Source organism: Bacillus rossius, chromosome 18 (assembly GCF_032445375.1).
Source record: "Bacillus rossius redtenbacheri isolate Brsri chromosome 18, Brsri_v3, whole genome shotgun sequence".
Lineage (NCBI taxonomy): Eukaryota > Metazoa > Arthropoda > Insecta > Phasmatodea > Bacillidae > Bacillus > Bacillus rossius.
In genome coordinates, this window is record NC_086345.1 from 16,683,092 (window position 1) to 16,702,681 (window position 19,590).

The following is a 19,590-nucleotide window of genomic DNA, read 5'->3' on the forward strand; positions in this document are numbered from 1 at the left end:
ACAAAGTGACTTCAGCCACGTCACTAAATGCCGTCCCGCTGGCAATTCCTAACTTCCATGTGTTCAAACAAGAAACTAAAGACAAGAGACTTGAAAACCTGGCATTACCATGTAACCCGTCGCCGGGAACAGCACCCTTCCGTCGATCGTGTGGCCCGCCAAGTACTCGTCCTCCTCTTTGGAAAGATCGACTTCAACCACCGATTCTCCGGATCGTAGTGAATTCTGCAAAAGAAACCACAAATTTTTCAACCTAGTGCCATTACAACTTGTTCAACTCCGAAAAGTAAAACCAAAAATTCAAAACAAGTTAAGTATTTTCTTGAACAATTCCTAAATAAATCTACTTTCTTTATGAAATACAAAAGTTTTACTTTATTTTGCAAGTTTTTAATAAGTCATTCACATCATTCAGAAAAAAAAATCTTGTAAAACTAAGGTATTAAAAATATTTTATTGAGATGAACTTTTGTTTGCAAATCTACATTTGAAAATCACTGCTTAGCTTTACTAACACTTTTAAAAAATATGTTAATTTTATTGTTTTCATCTTCTTCCTGCATTATGTCAAATGATGAGGTCATAAGAATAAAACAACACATAATGCAGCCCTACGCAGAATTTAATTTTAGGGGGAAAGAGGGATAGAAACACTTTGCCCACTTTTTGGTTTCAAATTCTCTCTTTTGTTGACATAAGTAATTTGGTTTATATGGATTTTTTAGCATATCTAACCCCTCCCAGCATACTTCACTCAACATAAGGATTCTCAGGAAATAATTTATGGAACCAGAAAAATTCATATTTGAAATAATAATATTTAAACTAAGGTCTTTAATAAAAAAAAATGCCAATATTGCACATAACTATAAGGCTGTGTGGTTATAGCTTTCATTTGTAAATTTGGTTCCGTTGTAAGTTTTACAACAAACAAACTCAAGAGTTTTGTTCCTTTTTAGATTCTTATAAAAGAAAAGAAAAAAATTGTATTGTTCCCAAGTTCAAAAATAAAACATGAATTTTTTACTAGTAAAAAACCTGATCAAGTCAACCTCAAACCACGGAAAAAGCCAAACGCTGATGGCTTCCAGATCCTGACGGCAAAGATACATATCTTAATTTTCTGGTTCAGCATTGATACATTTATGTTGTTTTTCTAAAAATCTGATGTACTTTGTTATAATATCAAACAGCTTATCGAAGAACACAGCCTACGCAATTATTTCAACATTAGAGCCGAGATAGGTAATTTCCTAATTTTAGTACGGGAAAATCTTGGGCAAAAAAATAATTTCAAGTGGGAAACGGGAGGAGATCTGAAATGGTTTGAGATTATTAATTTCAAAAATTTTAAGTACTATTTCAAAGGAAAAACATTGTCAGTTTTAACATGTACGTCCCAATCAAGAATTTATGGTGTGATAAAATTCGGGCAATTTTTAAGGAAAGAAAAATACCACAAAATAAAGATGAACATAATTTTATAACAGCAAAGATAAACAAAATGCATAATTGGTGGAACAGTGACTAAATTAGTTCATATTTACAGTTTTACATGAGATTATTCATTCAATTTAGTAATTTAGGATTATCAAGAAACAATGTCACAAAACAAACAAAATTACAGAGAATTCCCACTTGATTCTGGAACTTACTTATGTTGCTTTCAAGGTGCAAGTCAAAAGTTTGTAGCATCATAGATGACTGCATTTATAAAGCTGCTACTATGTGAACATGGTGGTAGATCAATCATCATAAGTTAATTTAAGTTAAAATGGTCAATGCTTTCAAAAAAAAAATTTTTTTCTTCAGATAATGGACATGATATATAAAAAAAACTATTTATTGCGAGTTTAATATATCAAAAATTTGTTTTTCAACTGTGGGAGATACACGTTCCACTACAGTTTCGCAACAGTAGCTACACAACTTCTATTTGATGTATGTTTTAAATGCTATACAAGTGTGTGTTTATGATTGTGTCAGAATATTTGTTACGCCACCATTAATAGTTAAGAGAGTGACTTGCTAAAAATTGTGAGTTTACGATTGTAAGAATGTATTTACTTATTTTTTATTTATATTTTTATAATGTAGAACAGTCAAGAGATCTTCAAGGTCAGGTTAGATTGCAGAGCTTTCTTTGAAAAATTTTTTTCAACAAGTTTGTCCCATGGGCATGTATGCTACGAGAAGAAAATTTGGAAATGGGGAAAAAGTAATTTCCTGCCTGTTTCAAAACAAACACTACATACCTGGTTTTCTGGGGAAAAACTGGAAACATGCCAGCTTTACTCAACATGTTTAAACTTGCCTAATGAATTATTTTTTTGTTTTACTGAGAAAAAAAATTTCAGATCTGTATCTTTCTGCAATGCCTCACCTTCCCGGCAAATGATGCCACACTCCACTCCAACGAGTGATCCCAATCCACCAGGGGCGCTATCATCGGTGTGCCCCGTGCAACGGGATAGTTCACTTTCTGATGCAGTCGAGCTAGCTTGGGCTGTAGACCAGCGTTATACAGTCTGAAACAAATCAAAAAAATTCTTTTCAGTATATGCATTAAGCATTTACAAATCTAATTTAAAAAAATAAACTACACCACACACACAAAAATAAATTTTTACTTATGGCTATGACCATTTATAACAATTAAAAATCATTCCTCAAACCATGCCAGTTTTACAGGAACGTAGAATATTTTAATTAGATGGGAAAGTTAAATACATTTATGAGCAGAGTCATGTAAAAATATAACGCTAATCAGAAGATGAAACGTACAAATACTACAGTGCACTGGGCCAACTACATCACCCAATGGTTTAGCAATAGTTGTGGCTGAACTGCACTGCAACAAAAGTCTCATTACAGAGGGCAGCCAACAGAATTATTAACCACATGTCATCCACTTCTTGTACATCTATACCTACATTATAAAATGTCGTCGTTGTCTATCAGCGTACATCACACTTCAAAAGCTAAGCCTCCAAATACAGACATAATGAGACTAACTTTCACATCAGTTAGTGTCCGACAATCGCCAACACAACACTTTTATACTTATGTTCAAGCTTAAAACACCTAACTTACAGCCCCCTGTGCCTTAAATGATTTGACAAAAATTGTGGGGTTCGTTTGAAATACTATGCACGGATTTAGTTATATTAACTTGGGTTTCTGATCTCCCGCACACTACATGCCACGGATTGCAGTACGGCAGATCAGTGGCAGATGCAATTCGAAAACTTTTAGTATTCAGAAAACAAAATAAGGGAATTTAAACAGCAAAAAAAACTGAATACTTATCAAGATTCTCCGTAGTATTTTAGTTAAAATGTACGCATGCATAATTATGATCAGGAGCATTAGAATTTAGTTTGGTTTCGCTGTTCAGGACAAGATTTTTACTTTTTCAGTTCTGTAGTTTGACTTTCGGTAAGACATTAACTTTAGAGGGTTTCCTTTTTCTTCTTTCACAGCTTTTAACTAAATATTGAACCAAGATTTAGGAGACAGAATGTTTTACAGACTAAAAAATCAATTTCACGTAGGAATTTTAAAAACAAAATTATTTTCTTGTTACTTTAAATGAGCCTTTACTAATTTCCTGACTATTACGGAACTTTTATTAATCCATGACCTCAATGGAACATTCACCGATCCCCCGACCTCAACGGAACATTTACCGATTTCCCGACCTCAACGGAACATTTTCCGATCCCCCGACCTCAGCGGAACATTTACAGATTCCCCGACCTCAGCGGAACATTCACCAATTCCCCGACCTCAATGGAACCTCTTACAATTTTCTGCCTTTTATGAAAACACTTCCAAATTCCTTGTCTTGCTTGGTTGTGGTATCCCCCGCCTGTTTGGTACTTAGCGTGAACTCTTGTACATATAACTGTGTCGAGAGTTGACTTTGCGGCACTTGTACCGGGCCAAGTGACAAGACACAGTTTAAAATCACCCGCGCCCCCAGCTTTTTTACAGTTGGCACCATGTTGGGAACACTGCAAGGGTTGACGTCCATAACCTGCGAGGGTGGCATCCCTGCAGTGAGAAACTAAAAAAAAAAAACGAAGTCTTCGTATCGATCGGGTATGATGGCGGTAGGTCGCAATGGTGCGGGCATCGTCGTCTAAAACCCTCTCGACACAGTCCACGTAACACCGCCGACCTGACGGCCCAACTCACTTGCCGATGCTGGAGAAGAAGAACTCGAGGTTGTTGGGGTGCAGCCTCTTGACGAGGCCGGTGCTGACGCACGTCGGGGGCAGCGAGCGCTTCAGGATGGCCTGCAGCAGGCAGTGGGGGGCCACCTCCACCAGCACGGCATCGGCGGGCACGTGCGCCAGCGCCTCGTGGAACAGCACCGGCGACAGCAGGTTGTTGACGTGGTAGGCGGCCGACGACGACTGGGCCAGCACCGTGTGCCAGGCCGACTGCGGGATGGACGAGCTGATCCAGCGGGACGACCTCTGCTTGGGCGACGGGATCACCTGCGCACGACGCGGGTCCTCTCCACCTCTACCTCTCTCCACCTCTACCTCTCTCCACCTCTACCTCTCTCCACCTCTCTCATCTCCCGTGGTTTCCTAAAAAAAAAAAAAAAAAAAATTGCTTGTCTGTAAAGTCAGTTTACGGACGATAGTTTTAACGTGACGACATCATAACGAAACATTGATGAAATGATTCCATACTTTCACGAATAAAATTGAATCATTTTTTTATCGAATCATCACTATTTTGCATGGGTACAAAGAAGGAGTGAAATGAAATCTACAATTTAATCGATAAATTTACTTTTATTTGCACTCATTAAGTTGTGGCTGCCGCTGTCTCTCTTCTCCTCCTCGGATGCATAGGCCAATCGAGTGGGAGAGAGAGAGAGATGCGGCGCAAGCGTACAATGAGCGTAATGGGACACAGCAGAACGGGACAGTGTGTGTAAAAGGACACTTTTTCGTGCGTGCAGCCGGCGTTCATCAATTAGACGTTGTTACGTCAAAAATGGACTGATGTGCGTAATTAGGTAGGGACAAGATTATATCATGAACTGATGTAAAACTGAAATAACACAGAAAAGAACGTCAATTAACTCATTTTTACATTCCTAAAGTTTCTCCTTTTAGTTTACATATTTTCAAACACACAAACACATGGTAGGCTTAATTAATTTTTATTTCAAAAGTTATGGCTTAAGTCACGTACTCCAACGATAAGTTACGCATTAGTTCTGGCTCACGTTCCAGTTACGGTTTTCGTTGTTCTATTTAAAGTTTATCAAAATGTTTTTGTTGCACAACTTATTAATTTAAATTGTTTGGCATGCTGTTGCAGACTAATTATACGTGCTTCCCATGAATGGGTTTTGTTTCTATGAATAACTTTACCAAACAAAAAAAATTATATTTTCGCATAAAAATCGCTCCCCTACTTTTCAAACTTTATTTTAGTATAAACAGTGCGACGATTATGCAATAAAACGCGGTAAAGATTGGGTTTTTTCAATTCGAGTTATATTTTGAATAATAATCCTGATCAATATGATTTCAGTTGCATTCTAGGGTTAAATGGGTTTTATTTTGTATTTTAGGGTCATATGGTATAGTGACACACTTTTTGGCATTATTTCGGTTTTATCACCAATCACCATATAATCTTGTCCAAACTAACACGGCAAGGCCGTGGTCTCTAAAGCGCCGGTTCATAGAACTTTCACTTTAATAGAATACCAAGCCGACAAACAAAATAAAAGAACACTTTCCATCTTGAATTTCTGCAAAGGACTGTTTATATTCTAAACAGCCAATCAGAGGCTAATGTAGAAGATATGTCGATCCGAACTACTTTGCCAACCTGTTTTAAGTCAAAATGGGAAATGGCCTCGAACGAAACATGTTCACCTAAAGTAGTTCGGAATCCCGTGTAACCCGCGCCCCTAAGAGATCACCTACCCTCTCCAGGTGCTTCCGCAGCTGGGGGCCCGCCTCGGCGATGTAGCGGCTGTGGAAGGCCACCCCGGTGCACTTGACCTCCTTGGCGAATATCTCCTCCGCCTGGAGCTGCTCGACGAAGCGCTGCAGGCCGTCCACGGGGCCCGAGACGGTGACGTTGTCAGCGCTGTTGTGGCACGCCAGCACGATCTCCTCGGGGCAGCGCGCCTTCGCCTCCTCCCACGTCAGCCCTGGGGGGGGCGAGAGGAGCCCGCGCCGTCAGACACGCGCAAACCCTCTTGTAGTGCACATTGTACGCTGTCTGTACCCAGGGGTCCCCCCCCCCCCCCACCGTTTCGCGAATAGCCCGAGGCAAACCCTCGTGTTGCACATTGTACGTTGTCTGTACCCAGGGGTCCCCCCCAATGTCTCGCGAATAGCCCGAGGCAAACCCTCGTGGTGCACATTGTACGCTGTCTGTACCCAGGGTTTCCCCCCCACTGTCCCGCGAATAGCCCAAGACCGGGAATGACATTTACGTTAGCAGCCAGAACTATCAGCAATAAGTAGACACATGCAAAATTCACGGATTCATTTCGCGATAGGCTAGCATCAAAACATCGTACCGCTTCTGCGATTGGCCCACATTTTATCCGGGGATCTGTGAGCCAGTGGGAAACACTAAACCAAGAAAGTGTCGAATTAGGGACAGCCTAGTCGAGACGTCTCACGCGTCAGTAGCCAATGAACAGGTGAAACTTCCGCGAGTATTTAAAGGACTGTGGAGTCTATCCTAGAGGTCAATGAATCCACGAATTTTGCAGGTCTCTAGTAATAAGGCATCGCTAACAGGTCACACACTGTCTGTGGTGCCAAGAATAGTCTTCAAATCAAGAGCACCTTTTCACATACCAGCACGTGATACAAACACAAAGAGTTTCAGTCCATCCATCAACACTATTACGCTACCCTGGTACAGTAAAACCTCGTTTATCCAGCAATCGATCTGGATCTCCCGGTAATCTGGATCATAAAAATTAATTAACTACATTAGCAAGAACATAACTAGGTACACAAAAATATTCAATTTTTAGTTTGATTCAGTGTAGTACATAAGATGGTATAATTATGGTATGGTGATAATTTTTTTTTGTCAAGTTTAATAAAGCACACCAGCTGACAAACATCACAGCATGCTTAAAGACCCCGACAACTCCAACTGTATTATTAATAAAGCATTTGCATGACCCTGCTTCATTCAAATGTGTGTGTAAACACATACATACCTATACCTACACATACATACACATACATACACAATAGAATGTTGGTATGTATGACAAACCCCAGACACCATTTGATCAATCAACATGAAAGTTGGCACATCAAAGTGTTTTTTAATGGAGAAGGTTTTAATGTCATCCATTTTTTTTGTTCATTTCCACTAGATAGCGCTGCAGCGCATAAACTATGTACTAAACCGTTCAACCGATCATCATGCGTAAACAAAAAATCACAGGTCATAGACATACAAACAGCAATTGTGCGTCATTTCTCCATGTCCACCACATTGTCATGTAGAGCTATCCATTCTGCTTTAATTCGCGGGTAATATGTCACCCTGTGTTCAGCCTTTGAATATATATATATATATACTGTACAGAGGTCGCGAGTGGATAGGATTTACTCTACGTTTTTTCAGGAGCGTATGATGAGCAGCTTGGGAACTTCTCCGCTGCAGGGGCGCTGCCGTAACGCCCTGTATCGTCTTAGGTTGTTATTTGCACGTTGGAGCGCAGCACTGTCGCCCGCTGTCATTCCCCCGCACCCCCCCCCCCCCCCCAACCCAACATTCACTGCAGCTCAAGGTCGTTCAACGGGAGTTTGTGCGTATGGATGAGAGGTGGGGGTAGAGGGTGGGTGGAGGACAACGCGTGTTTGAGGGAGGGTGGGGAAGGGGTGTCTGAAGGGTTCGACACTTGTCAAGCTAGGGACCGCCGCAAGTCGATGCCCTAGAGACGGTGGCGATTGCGGCGACGAATTAACCGACTACCTCAAACCACTATAGAAATTTTAACATTGGGCTGGCGACTTCTGTACAGTATATATATATTCAAAGGTTCAGCCCGGGGCAACGCCGGGTACCGCGAGAGAGAGCGACGTAGGCCCTCACCGACGGACGCCATGGCGCCGGGCGGCAGCTTGGCCTCGCGGATGGTGCGTCCCCTCCAGTAGGCCGCCAGGACGGTCTGCTCCGCCGTGAAGGTCCCGTCCGCGTACGCGCAGCCCAGCTCGCCCACCGAGTGCCCCACGATGCCGTCCGGGTGGATCCCGAGAGACGCCAGCGTGTCCACGAGCGCCACCTGTTCCGTCGGCGATGAGACACAACCACTGGCTAGAGGCGAGACCCCCCGACCTCCCCCGCCGATACTTCGGTACATCCATGGGCGTCGCAAGGATATATTATTTGCGGGGGGGACTTCAATTGATATATCTATCCCCAGGGAAAATATGGGGCTTGAAGGTGCAAAAAGGTGGGTTTTTAGGCATTTTTCTTTTTCTAAACATTCTAATTATAGTTGGTTGCAATATATAATTTATTTTTTTTTTATAAAAAATATATCTTCGGAGAACAAATTTGTAAAAAAACACAGCTAACATATCTGCTGGTGCTAATATCCACACAAAATCATTAATTTAAACATCCGGAGAAACTATGAAACTAAATATATTATTGGAGGGGCCGAAATTGAAAGAATTTTATTATTGGGGGACGGGGGGGACGTGTCCCCGTCCCCCCCATCCCCCCCGGTTGCGACGCCCATGGTACATCTATGCTAGGGAAGTGACTCGTCAAGTCCCCGAACTCTCAAATACCATCAGACATACATTACATCTATCAGGTGCAGTGAAACACCTGTTAACACTTGTTAATACTAAGCGTTTGTTTTTTTTTGGTCCCTAGAAATTACATAGGAATTACAGTGCCAAGCACAAAAGTATGGTTATCACATAATACTAAGTTGTTTTTGTTCCAAAGGCAAACAATTAGTAAAGAATAGTCAATACAAGTATCCCTGAAAATTTTTTTTAAAGAACCATGTGAATTTTCCACCAAAATAACGTTAATGCTATTGTTCCGATTCATTGTAAGTTGGGGATAAAAGCTTAGTAGTTAATAACATATTGTACCAAAATGGTATGTCTTTCTAAAGGTATGTAGTTTCAAAACATTTGCTTGATTCTTAAGTCTCAAATTCTCTACACACATACCATAAAAAAAAATATGGTTTTGAGCCAAGTGTAGCTATTCTAAAATTTTATTTCAGAGTCCCTAAGAAAAGTACATAAGGTACTGAGCAATTTTGGTTCCTGTTTCGGTTACTTTTTAAATTCTTAATAGCGAAATCAGGTATTTTCATTCATTTGAGTTTCTTTGACACTTGTAAAATTCATTCATTCAGGTTTCACCCAAATTTTCTGATTACTGTTTTGTAATTCCCAAGGTATCTTTCAATCCCCAACTTTTTTGTTAAGAATTGACTTGACTCTTGTGTTTTAATATTCAAAGGCATTATGTGTATTACTGTATGTATTGTGTTATGCACTAATTTCAATGTAGTGCAATTTTATTTTTTTTAATCATATACCAAAAATCCTTTTGATTAAGAATTTTATTAAACCACAGCCTATCTACTTAAAAATATTAAATTTCTGGGAGACACACAATGATTATTTACTAAAGTATTGAATTAAATTTGTATCAGGTATCAGACCTGTTGAAGAAATATAACATTAATTGGATCAGTATTCGTTATTATCAACCATCACTTCATTTATAATTCCCTGCTTTAACGTTTATTTCCACAACCACTCCTGGACATTCATAAATTTTTTAAGTACCCTGACAATTCCAAGGTTTCCCTGATAATTTACCTTGTAAAGACACACGACATGCCAAAGAAACGTGAACGTTGACTGAACAGTCAGTCAGGTCATACTTTACCTGCACGGCAGCGATGCTGACGAAAGTGTAGACGATGTTGTCGAAGGTCGCCTCCGTCCCGTTCACCAAGATGTCTATGAGGTCGATGCCTTCCGGCTTCAGCACCTCCGCGCACTTGCGTATGCCCTTCTCGAACACCTCCAACTGCATGAGGTCCTTGCCCATGCCCGCCCACTGGCTGCCCATGCCGGAGAACACGAACCACACGGGTCGCTTCTCCCCTTTGTAGAACTGGAACAGCAACCAAACCATGACAAAACACCAATTTTTTTTTTAATTATTCAACATATGGCTATTAAGCTAAACACCTATAGGGAAGCCTTCTTTTCACAGACGAGAGAGCCTAAACCCCAAGTTCCCCGTAGTTCATGGTTTTTTTTCCATATCTTTAATGCAGCTATCCGAACCAAATCAACCGTCAAAAATGTTTTAAAGTATTTATAATGTAGCTAACGTAATCTAATTGACCATTAGTATCCTTTTATCAACACCGCCATATTTATTTACAATGAACAAAAAAAAACCGAAGATGCAAGATCGGGCGTTTGTGAAAAAGAAGTCTGTGAAAAGACGACTTCCCAACACCTATACCTAGAGACGAGATTTTGTGGTTATATTTTTAGGCAAATTTTGTTTCGAAAACAGGAGCTCTGTGTTACTTTTAAATGAATTCAGTTTCGCCATAAATATATGTTTCTCGATACTTATTTCACCAATACACTAATACCTGATACAAGATGTACTTTATACAATTATTTGTAATAACCATGTCTAAGGCAGAAGTTTTGATTAAAAATAGTTATTGTAGTTGCATTTCGGCACTTTATGGATTATGGTGTCTAAACTTGCAGTTTGGTGTTACATGGTGATTAAACATGATTTTTCATTGTTGTTTCGGTTTTATCGCAATTCACCATTTAATTATAGCAGTGATACCAACCAGCAGCCCCCAAATATTTCAGAGAGAATTATTATGAATGCTATCTTTCCCACTCTTGCTGTTCCAATATTTGAATTAAACAGTACTTTCGATTTTTGTAGTATAATTTTATTCAAACTTGAAACGTGACAAAACTGACAGTAACTGGTGAACACTCACCGACACCTCCCTATTGGTCGAACTAGCTCCGAGAACAGTGTACCCTCTGTAGCAGTGGCCAGTTATGTTGTTGCTGTGGATGTCGTGAAGTAGACTGATCAACTCATCATCCCTCGGCAATTTCTCAATCTGGAAAAAATAATACAAATTGACACGTAAGACAAAATTGCTGAATGCTTATTAAAATTTGTTTCAAATACCATTTCATTGTATATTAATTATTGGGCATTCCCGTTAAAAACTAAATTGACGGTCAATAACCCTGCAAATTTGCTAATCTGGCACATCTGTGGTCCCAAACAGTCTGGATTAAAAACCTACAATGTATTGACTTTAGTAGATTGTAAAGGGCGAGACACCTCCCCTATTTATTTGTAAACCCAGAGCTATTAGCCTAAGGCCTTGCCACCCTGGGGCCCCCATGAGTGCGGGAAATATACACTCGTAAATTTAAGATTAAAAAAACACATTTTACATTTTCAGATGATACATAACATGGAAAATTAATTAAAATTTAGTGTTATTAAATGGACGTAGTTATGCAAAAAGGAACCAACCCACATGAAACCTATTCCGGGTATTTTTAAGTTAAAGTTAATTATAAATTGTAATTCTCGTACTGATAACATAACGTGGGCATAATTTTAATGGTCTGGTATGAATACCGATACAATAATAGCGACGACGGTACGATCCAACCTTGTACTAATTTTAATTTATTTTAAAATAAAATATAACAAAAAATTGTGGGTTGTTTCCATTTTTGCATTAACTACGTCCATAATATTTTCCAGTCTCCTCGAGTTTCCACTGTCCGTGGGGGAAACCCTGAAAAGACTGTATTACTGCACTGTAATCTTAACTGTAAAGCCGACAAATCTACACATCGCTCAGTCAGCTCGGAGCTGGTCGAGTCAAAACAACCTGAGCGAGTGTGTGTTTGTGTGTGTAGCTCTTGACGCGCTAGGCGATGCTCAATACGGGGCCTGCAAACACCTGAAGCACACGTCAGGTCCGCTCCACTCGTGTGAGGACGTCACGTCACGTCACGTCATGTCACGTCCCGGGCTAGCAGTAGGTCAGGACGGAACGAGGAGACGCGACTTACCTTCTGCAGGCAGGCGTCCAACCCGGCCTCCGTCCTGCCCGAGAAGGTCACCAGCCTGGGGATGTTGTCCTGGATGGCGGGGGCCTTGGGCTTCGGGTTGGATCGCAGCAGGACGTGGGCGTTGGCTCCGCCGAAACCAAACGAGTTCACCGCCACCAGGCCCCCGTTCCACGGCATGGGCTTGTCCACCACCTGCCCGGGGAAATTAACGACAGTCGAGACCAGCAAGCTCGAAGGTCTAGAGCTTCCGGCCGGCGACTCCCATCAGCTCCACGACGAATTTTCATAAAAAAACTGTTTGTAAAGTCGGTTTACGGACGATAGTTCAACGTGACAAAGTCATAACAAAACATTTGATGACATGATTGCATACTTTTATGAATAAAATTGAATCATTTTTTATTGAATTATCACTATTTCGTATGGATACAAAGAAGGAGTGAAACGAAATCTACAACTTTTTCGAATAAATTTACTTTCATTTGCACTCATTAATTCAAATATGTTTTTTTTACTTTAACGAACAGATTATTTTTAACTATAACTTTTATGCATGTTTGATATTTAACTTCTTCCAATCTGTGTTATTCTGTTAAGGATAGGACGATAGGAAAATTAGGAAACGAACGGGAGTGTTTCAAGTTTAATGTGCCTCGAAAAAGTCAAATCGATGGTTGTTCCAATCGAGTGGAAGAGAGATAGATGCGGCGCAAGCGTACAATGAGCGTAACAGGACAATGTGCGTGCAGCCGGCGTTCATCAATTTATTATATGTCACGTCAAAAACATACCCATTTTTGCAATTTTCTTAACAAAACAAAAGACAATTCAGCTTTCACTACGCCTATACTAGTTCAAACACAAACCTTGCATACACCATTTTACAGTGTGTATGAACATGCAGTAAAATACTATTGCAGGAAAAGAGGGCGAATGCGTTCAAGTCTGGGTGATGGCATACTGAAGAATGAAATAATTTCCCCTTGCAGTTTACCATCAATGAGGAATTTCCACGATGTTATAAAAGATTTTAAAATGAATTCCCTGACTCTTCCTTGCCCAGTTTTAACTTACGTAACTTTCCCTTAGAAATTTTAACTTCCCCCTGCTTTCTTTTACAATATAAACTTCCCCCTGCTTTCTTTTACAATATAAACTTCCCCCTGCTTTCTTTTACAATATAAACTTCCCCCTGCTTTCTTTTACAATATAAACTTCCCCCTGCTTTCTTTTACAATATAAACTTCCCCCTGCTTTCTTTTACAATATAAACTTCCCCCTGCTTTCTTTTACAATATAAACTTCCCCCTGCTTTCTTTTACAATATAAACTTCCCCCTGCTTTCTTTTACAATATAAACTTCCCCCTGCTTTCTTTTACAATATAAACTTCCCCCTGCTTTCTTTTACAATATAAACTTCCCCCTGCTTTCTTTTACAATATAAACTTCCCCCGCTTTCTTTTACAAAATAAACTTCCCCCGCTTTCTTTTACAAAATAAACTACCCCCGCTTTCTTTTACAATATAAACTACCCCCGATTTCTTTTACAATATAAACTTCCCCCGCTTTCTTTTACAATATAAACTTCCCCCGCTTTCTTTTACAATATAAACTTCCCCAACTTTCTTTTACAATATAAACTTCCCCTACTTTCTTTTACAATATAAACTTCCCCTACTTTCTTTTACAATATAAACTTCCCCTACTTTCCTTTACAATATTAACTTCCCCCTACTTTCCTTTACAATATTAACTTCCCCCTACTTTCCTTTACAATATTAACTTCCCCCTACTTTCCTTTACAATATTAACTTCCCCCTACTTTCCTTTACAATATTAACTTCCCCCTACTTTCCTTTACAATATTAACTTCCCCCTACTTTCCTTTACAATATTAACTTCCCCCTACTTTCCTTTAAAATATTAACTTCCCCCTACTTTCTTTTACATCATTAACTTCCCCCTACTTTCCTTTAAAATATTAACTTCCCCCTACTTTCTTTTACATCATTAACTTCTCCCTACTTTCTTTTACATCATTAACTTCCCCCTACTTTCTTTTACATCATTAACTTCCCCCTACTTTCTTTTACATCATTAACTTCCCCCACCTTCCTTTTACATCATTAACTTCCCCCAACTTCCTTTTACAATATTAACTTCCCCCACCTTCCTTTTACAATATTAACTTCCCCCCACCTTCCTTTTACAATATTAACTTCCCCCACCTTCCTTTTACAATATTAACTTCCCCCACCTTCCTTTTACAATATTAACTTCCCCCACCTTCCTTTTACAATTTTAACTTCCCCCACTTTATTTTACAATATAAACTTCCCCTGCTTTCATTTACAATATAAACTTCCCCTGCTTTCTTTTACAATATCAACTTCCCCCTACTTTCTTTTACTATATTAACTTCCCCTACCTTCTTTTACAATATTAACTTCCCCAACTTTCCTTTACAATATTAACTTCCCCAACTTTCTTTTACAATATCAACTTCCCCAACTTTCCTTTACAATATTAACTTACCCAACTTTCTTTTACATCATTAACTTCCCCCTACTTTCTTTTACATTAACTTCCCCCTACTTTCTTTTACATCATTAACTTCCCCCTACTTTCTTTTACAATATTAACTTCCCCCACCTTCCTTTTACAATATTAACTTCCCCCACCTTCCTTTTACAATATTAACTTCCCCCACCTTCCTTTTACAATATTAACTTCCCCCACCTTCCTTTTACAATATTAACTTCCCCTGCTTTCATTTACAATATAAACTTCCCCTGCTTTCATTTACAATATAAACTTCCCCTGCTTTCATTTACAATATAAACTTCCCCTGCTTTCTTTTACAATATCAACTTCCCCCTACTTTCTTTTACTATATTAACTTCCCCTACTTTCTTTTACAATATTAACTTCCCCAACTTTCCTTTACAATATTAACTTCCCCAACTTTCTTTTACAATATCAACTTCCCCAACTTTCCTTTACAATATCAACTTCCCCAACTTTCTTTTACAATATTAACTTCCCCAACTTTCTTTTACAATATTAACTTCCCCTACTTTCTTTTACAATATCAACTTCCCCTACTTTCTTTTACAATATTAACTTCCCCCATACTTCCCCTTACAATATTACCTTTCGCTCACAATCCTTCACTTACTTCAACTTCCCTGACCAACTACCTTAACAAAATTAAAATCCCCGGGTCCCGGACGGCGGAGACACCCTGGAGCAGCGAGCGGCCTCACCTGCAGCCGGCCGTCGAGCAGCGCCGGGATGTCCGGGTTGGGGCTGCGGAAGTGCAGGTTGGGCGGGATGACGCCGCTCTCCATGGCGATCAGCACCTTGGCCAGGGAGCACAGCCCGGAGGCCGGCTCCGAGTGGCCCATGTTCGACTTGACCGAGCCAATCAGGAGCGGGGCGGCGCGGTTCTTGCAGAACACGTCCGCTATCGAGTTCACCTCCTGCGGGTCCCCCACCTGCGACGGGGAATGTCGATACGATTGAAGGATTCGCACATCTACAAAGATACGTCATGTTCATTTGGTTATAACCTAAAAATTGGGGGGGTTCGAGACTAATTGAACGCACAACAGATTATTCAAGAATTTAGGTTCAGTAATCAAAACTAAATTTAGAACCTCAAACGTTACCACCACAAGCTACTATACTACAAGCACTATTAGAAAGAACATATATTTGTGTACAGGATGGATGTGAACTTCGGCCACAGCAAAATTTGTTCAAAACGTCTATACCACTTACGAACTTGGGTAAGTGTTCCCCAGTGCTAGTTAACGTCTTAAATTCAGGCCTGAACAACACTTTTATTGTAAACAGAGAAAGTTTTAAAAATAGCCACAAGATAGAGTGATTTATATTTAATTCAACATAAATTTTCTCCCTGTATCAAAATTGTTAAATAGAAATAATTGTTGACTACACCTTTACATTCCAGATAAATTATTTAAACTAAATAATTTTGCCACGACAAACCCAATTCACGGCGGTTTTAAAATTTGTTGAATTGAACATAAACCAAATGCTGAATGTTGTATCATATGTATGTATTTTATTATTCACATAAAAAAAAAATTTTATGTTCAGCTTCAGCCTCGGGAACAACTTTATTGAATGTTTTCAACTTATCTAGTCACGACGAACCTGCGGCCTAAGTGTCAGCCAAATTCAGACTCGCCTTTATATAAAAACGGTAGATGGTGTTACCTTGGTGCCGGTGCCGTGAGCCTCCACGTAAGCCACGTCCGCTGGGTTGACGCCGACTTCCGCGTACACCTCCTTGATCAGCTTCTTCTGCATCTCGCCCGACGGGAAGGTGATGCCCTGCTCCTTGTTGCCGTCCGTGTTCGTCCTCATGTTCACTACCGTGGCGTACACGCGCTTGGCCTTCGACGACTTCTGCAGGTACACTATGACCGCTGCTTCGCTGCGAACGTACCCGTTGCCTGGAGAGAGAAAAAAAATGAAGCTTCAATGTGCAGCTGCAACCACAAATAATTCCTAGAGTTTCCAAACCAACTTTTCGTAAGTGTTCGCATATCACTGAACATAGAGGTTCAAAGCCTCACTGAACTCCACGAAATAAATAACCGAGCTAATCCACTCAAAAAAAGGTCTAAACACAACTTAATTTTTCATTATTTAAACTAAAATTAATAACAGGATTTATATATTATTTTGCTAATCAGCTGAACCGGATTCGACAAAACTAGATTTTACGAAAATTACCGCAACACACATGCAGGCAACTCTAGGAGTGAAAATTTGTCATACAAACGCTCTGATGAAGAGACGCTACAGTTTTGACGCGTCATTTTAGGTTAATTTTTTCCAAACAGAATAAATAACCCTCCATATTCCTGTAACTCAACGTATAAATCAGTAATGAACACAGAAAGGACGTACATCCCGGGGCGGTAGGCCAGCTTATGTTTGCAAAATATAACTTTGAAAGAGAGTGGGGCCCCTATAAATGTAGAAACTATTTTATCAGAAACTTTCTGTAGTTATTAAGTTTTAGGTTATTGTGTGTACACAGGCCAAACTATGGGCAGTGTCAGGGGCGCAACAAAGGGGGGGGGGGGGGGCAAGGGTATTTCCCCTCCCCCCTTCTGAAACCTTGAAGTGGGGGCAAACGGGAGCAAATAAAGTGCTGTGTAATAAATTTTTAGGTAGTAAAACTGCTTAAATAGCACCATTTTCTACCTTAAAATACAAATTTTCCCAGCGGGAGGACCCCCTGACCACCCGCTTCAATAGGGGGAGGATCGATGATTCTTTATAAAAAGGCATATTGTCCCCCCCCTCCCCCTTTAGGAAATTTAGTTGTTGCGCCCCTGGGCAGCGTACGACAGAAAAGCACGCTATCCAGAGAAGATTCGATCGCGTGTCAACCCCAGGTGCAACGATACTACAGATTTGCACCCTCGACCACGGGATCTTTGATCTTTTTCGACTTCCATTTTACATTAATTAAGCACATTCAGGTAGAAAATCCTTTCATTCATATTGTTTCGAGTGATTTGGTTTTATGTGTTACAGTTTTCCTACTCAATTCAGTTATAATTGGATTTATTTTCATTCCATTGGTATCATTTCCGATTATTTCGGTTATCACACATTTAATATGTTCAAGTAGAAGACGTTTCCCACATATCGCACCCTGAGTACAAGACTATCGTAACTCAAAAATCAGTGCAATACTATCACAACTCATTTGCCATAGTCTTGCACATATTCTTATATAATGTTTCCAAGAGTGCAACACTACATTAATTATCTGCCACAAGTCCCGTAAAAGTGAATATAATATTGCGATAGTCTTGCAGTGCCTAGACAATGATATTTTCCTGCTTATGGTGAAAATATCTCGCAAACTCAATTTTTTTGAGTTACGGTGGTCTTGTACTCGGGGTGCGATATTTCGAGTCATTTCGAACGTAGAGCGTCCCCTCGGCAGTCGCGACACGTACCGGAGGCGTCGAAGGCCTTGCACATGCCCTCGGGGCTGAGCATGCCCAGGCGGTGGAACTGCAGCGACAGGGTCGGCTTGAGCAGGAGGTTGACCCCGCCCACGATGGCGGCGTCGCACTGGCCGTCCCGCATGGCGCTCACCGCCTGGTGCAGCGCGAACAGGCTGGACGAGCAGGCCGTGTCCAGCGCGAAGCTGGGTCCTGACGGAAGCACGGCGCACATTCAGGGCACTGCCCCCATCCTCCACGACAACTACCAGGTTGTGCGAGGGAAAACGCTTTCATAACCTTTACATGCCTTCATCAAAAAATTAAACATCTCAATTCACCTAAACGGCCTGAGGGCGTAGCATCTTAAAAGTATTTTATTTACATTGCACCTTATTTAATGTTTTTTTATGAGCTTAAGAGGCAATTTTGTATGTCAGTCTCAAGATGTACAGAAAGCATGAATCATGTGTGTCTTGTTTTGTATTAAATCAAAAAGGAATTAGGTTTTTCAAAATCACCAGATTTTTGGGTTTCAGGGTTTTTGGAAAATGTAATTTTATATTGATTCACATTAATAAAATGCTGGAAACAAAAAGTTTTTAAGACAAAGATTACAAACTAATGGTTAAACCAAAAATGTTCATCACATGATTTCATGCTTTTAGTAGGTACATGCTAGGACAGACAGAAAAATTTGTGTATGTTCATAAAAAGAACATTAAATAATGGACAAATAAATATTGACAGTGTAGAGCTCGAGATGTTATTAAAGGCATCCAATTAAATGTTATTTTGTGGAAAGTGAAAAAAAAGGGTAAAACAGGTTGTTTTCACAATTGTTTTCAGGTAAGTGGTACAGTAACACACAGCTGAGCCTTAATCATAAATATTGAACCGTAAGTGATAAGTGTCGCTGCTTGAAAAGTGCCATTGAGGCGTGTCATCATTGAGAAGACTGCACACCAGATGCAAAGAGGCATGTGATGCGCAAATCAGCGTCGTCCTCAGCGATGTTCGCACTTTTGAGTCGTGCGCCAGCCAATGATTACTGATAATTACTGTAAAACCTCATTTATCCGGCTCTCGCTCCGGATCTATCCGGACAATCCCGATCATATTTGTAGACATAGGCACGCAAATATTCACTTTTTAGTTTGATTCAATGTACAGTTCCTGCGTAGATTGTAGAATTATTACAATGCTTTTTGTCGAGTTTAAAAACGTGCACCAGCTGACATACATCGTGACGTACTTGGAACATCAGACCAACACTGCTACAGCTCAACTATTAGTAATTAAATGGACGAATAATTTGCAAAGAAATTAAGTGAAAAGCAATATTTATATATATATATTTGGATGGTCTCTGTAAAAACAAATCATATTTTGGTGATTTTTAGTCAACAAGTCACTTAAACTCTTAAGTATACT

The 19,590-nt window shown here is 40.0% G+C and overlaps 1 protein-coding gene across 5 annotated transcripts in view; it reads right to left on the minus strand.

The window, feature by feature from the left end:
• LOC134541119 (fatty acid synthase) overlaps positions 1-19,590 on the minus strand; it is a 198,115-nt gene that overhangs the window by 47,035 nt on the left and 131,490 nt on the right. For all 5 annotated transcript variants that reach the window (XM_063384297.1, XM_063384295.1, XM_063384299.1 and 2 more), the window contains exons 5-15: positions 18,169-18,369; positions 16,403-16,641; positions 15,424-15,654; positions 12,156-12,347; positions 11,048-11,176; positions 9,949-10,179; positions 8,116-8,305; positions 5,964-6,193; positions 4,201-4,505; positions 2,384-2,528; positions 109-225 (exon numbers count right to left, since the gene is read on the minus strand). In XM_063384297.1, the coding sequence (XP_063240367.1) occupies positions 109-225; positions 2,384-2,528; positions 4,201-4,505; positions 5,964-6,193; positions 8,116-8,305; positions 9,949-10,179; positions 11,048-11,176; positions 12,156-12,347; positions 15,424-15,654; positions 16,403-16,641; positions 18,169-18,369 (2,210 nt within the window). The remainder of the gene's footprint in view (positions 1-108; positions 226-2,383; positions 2,529-4,200; positions 4,506-5,963; positions 6,194-8,115; positions 8,306-9,948; positions 10,180-11,047; positions 11,177-12,155; positions 12,348-15,423; positions 15,655-16,402; positions 16,642-18,168; positions 18,370-19,590) is intronic.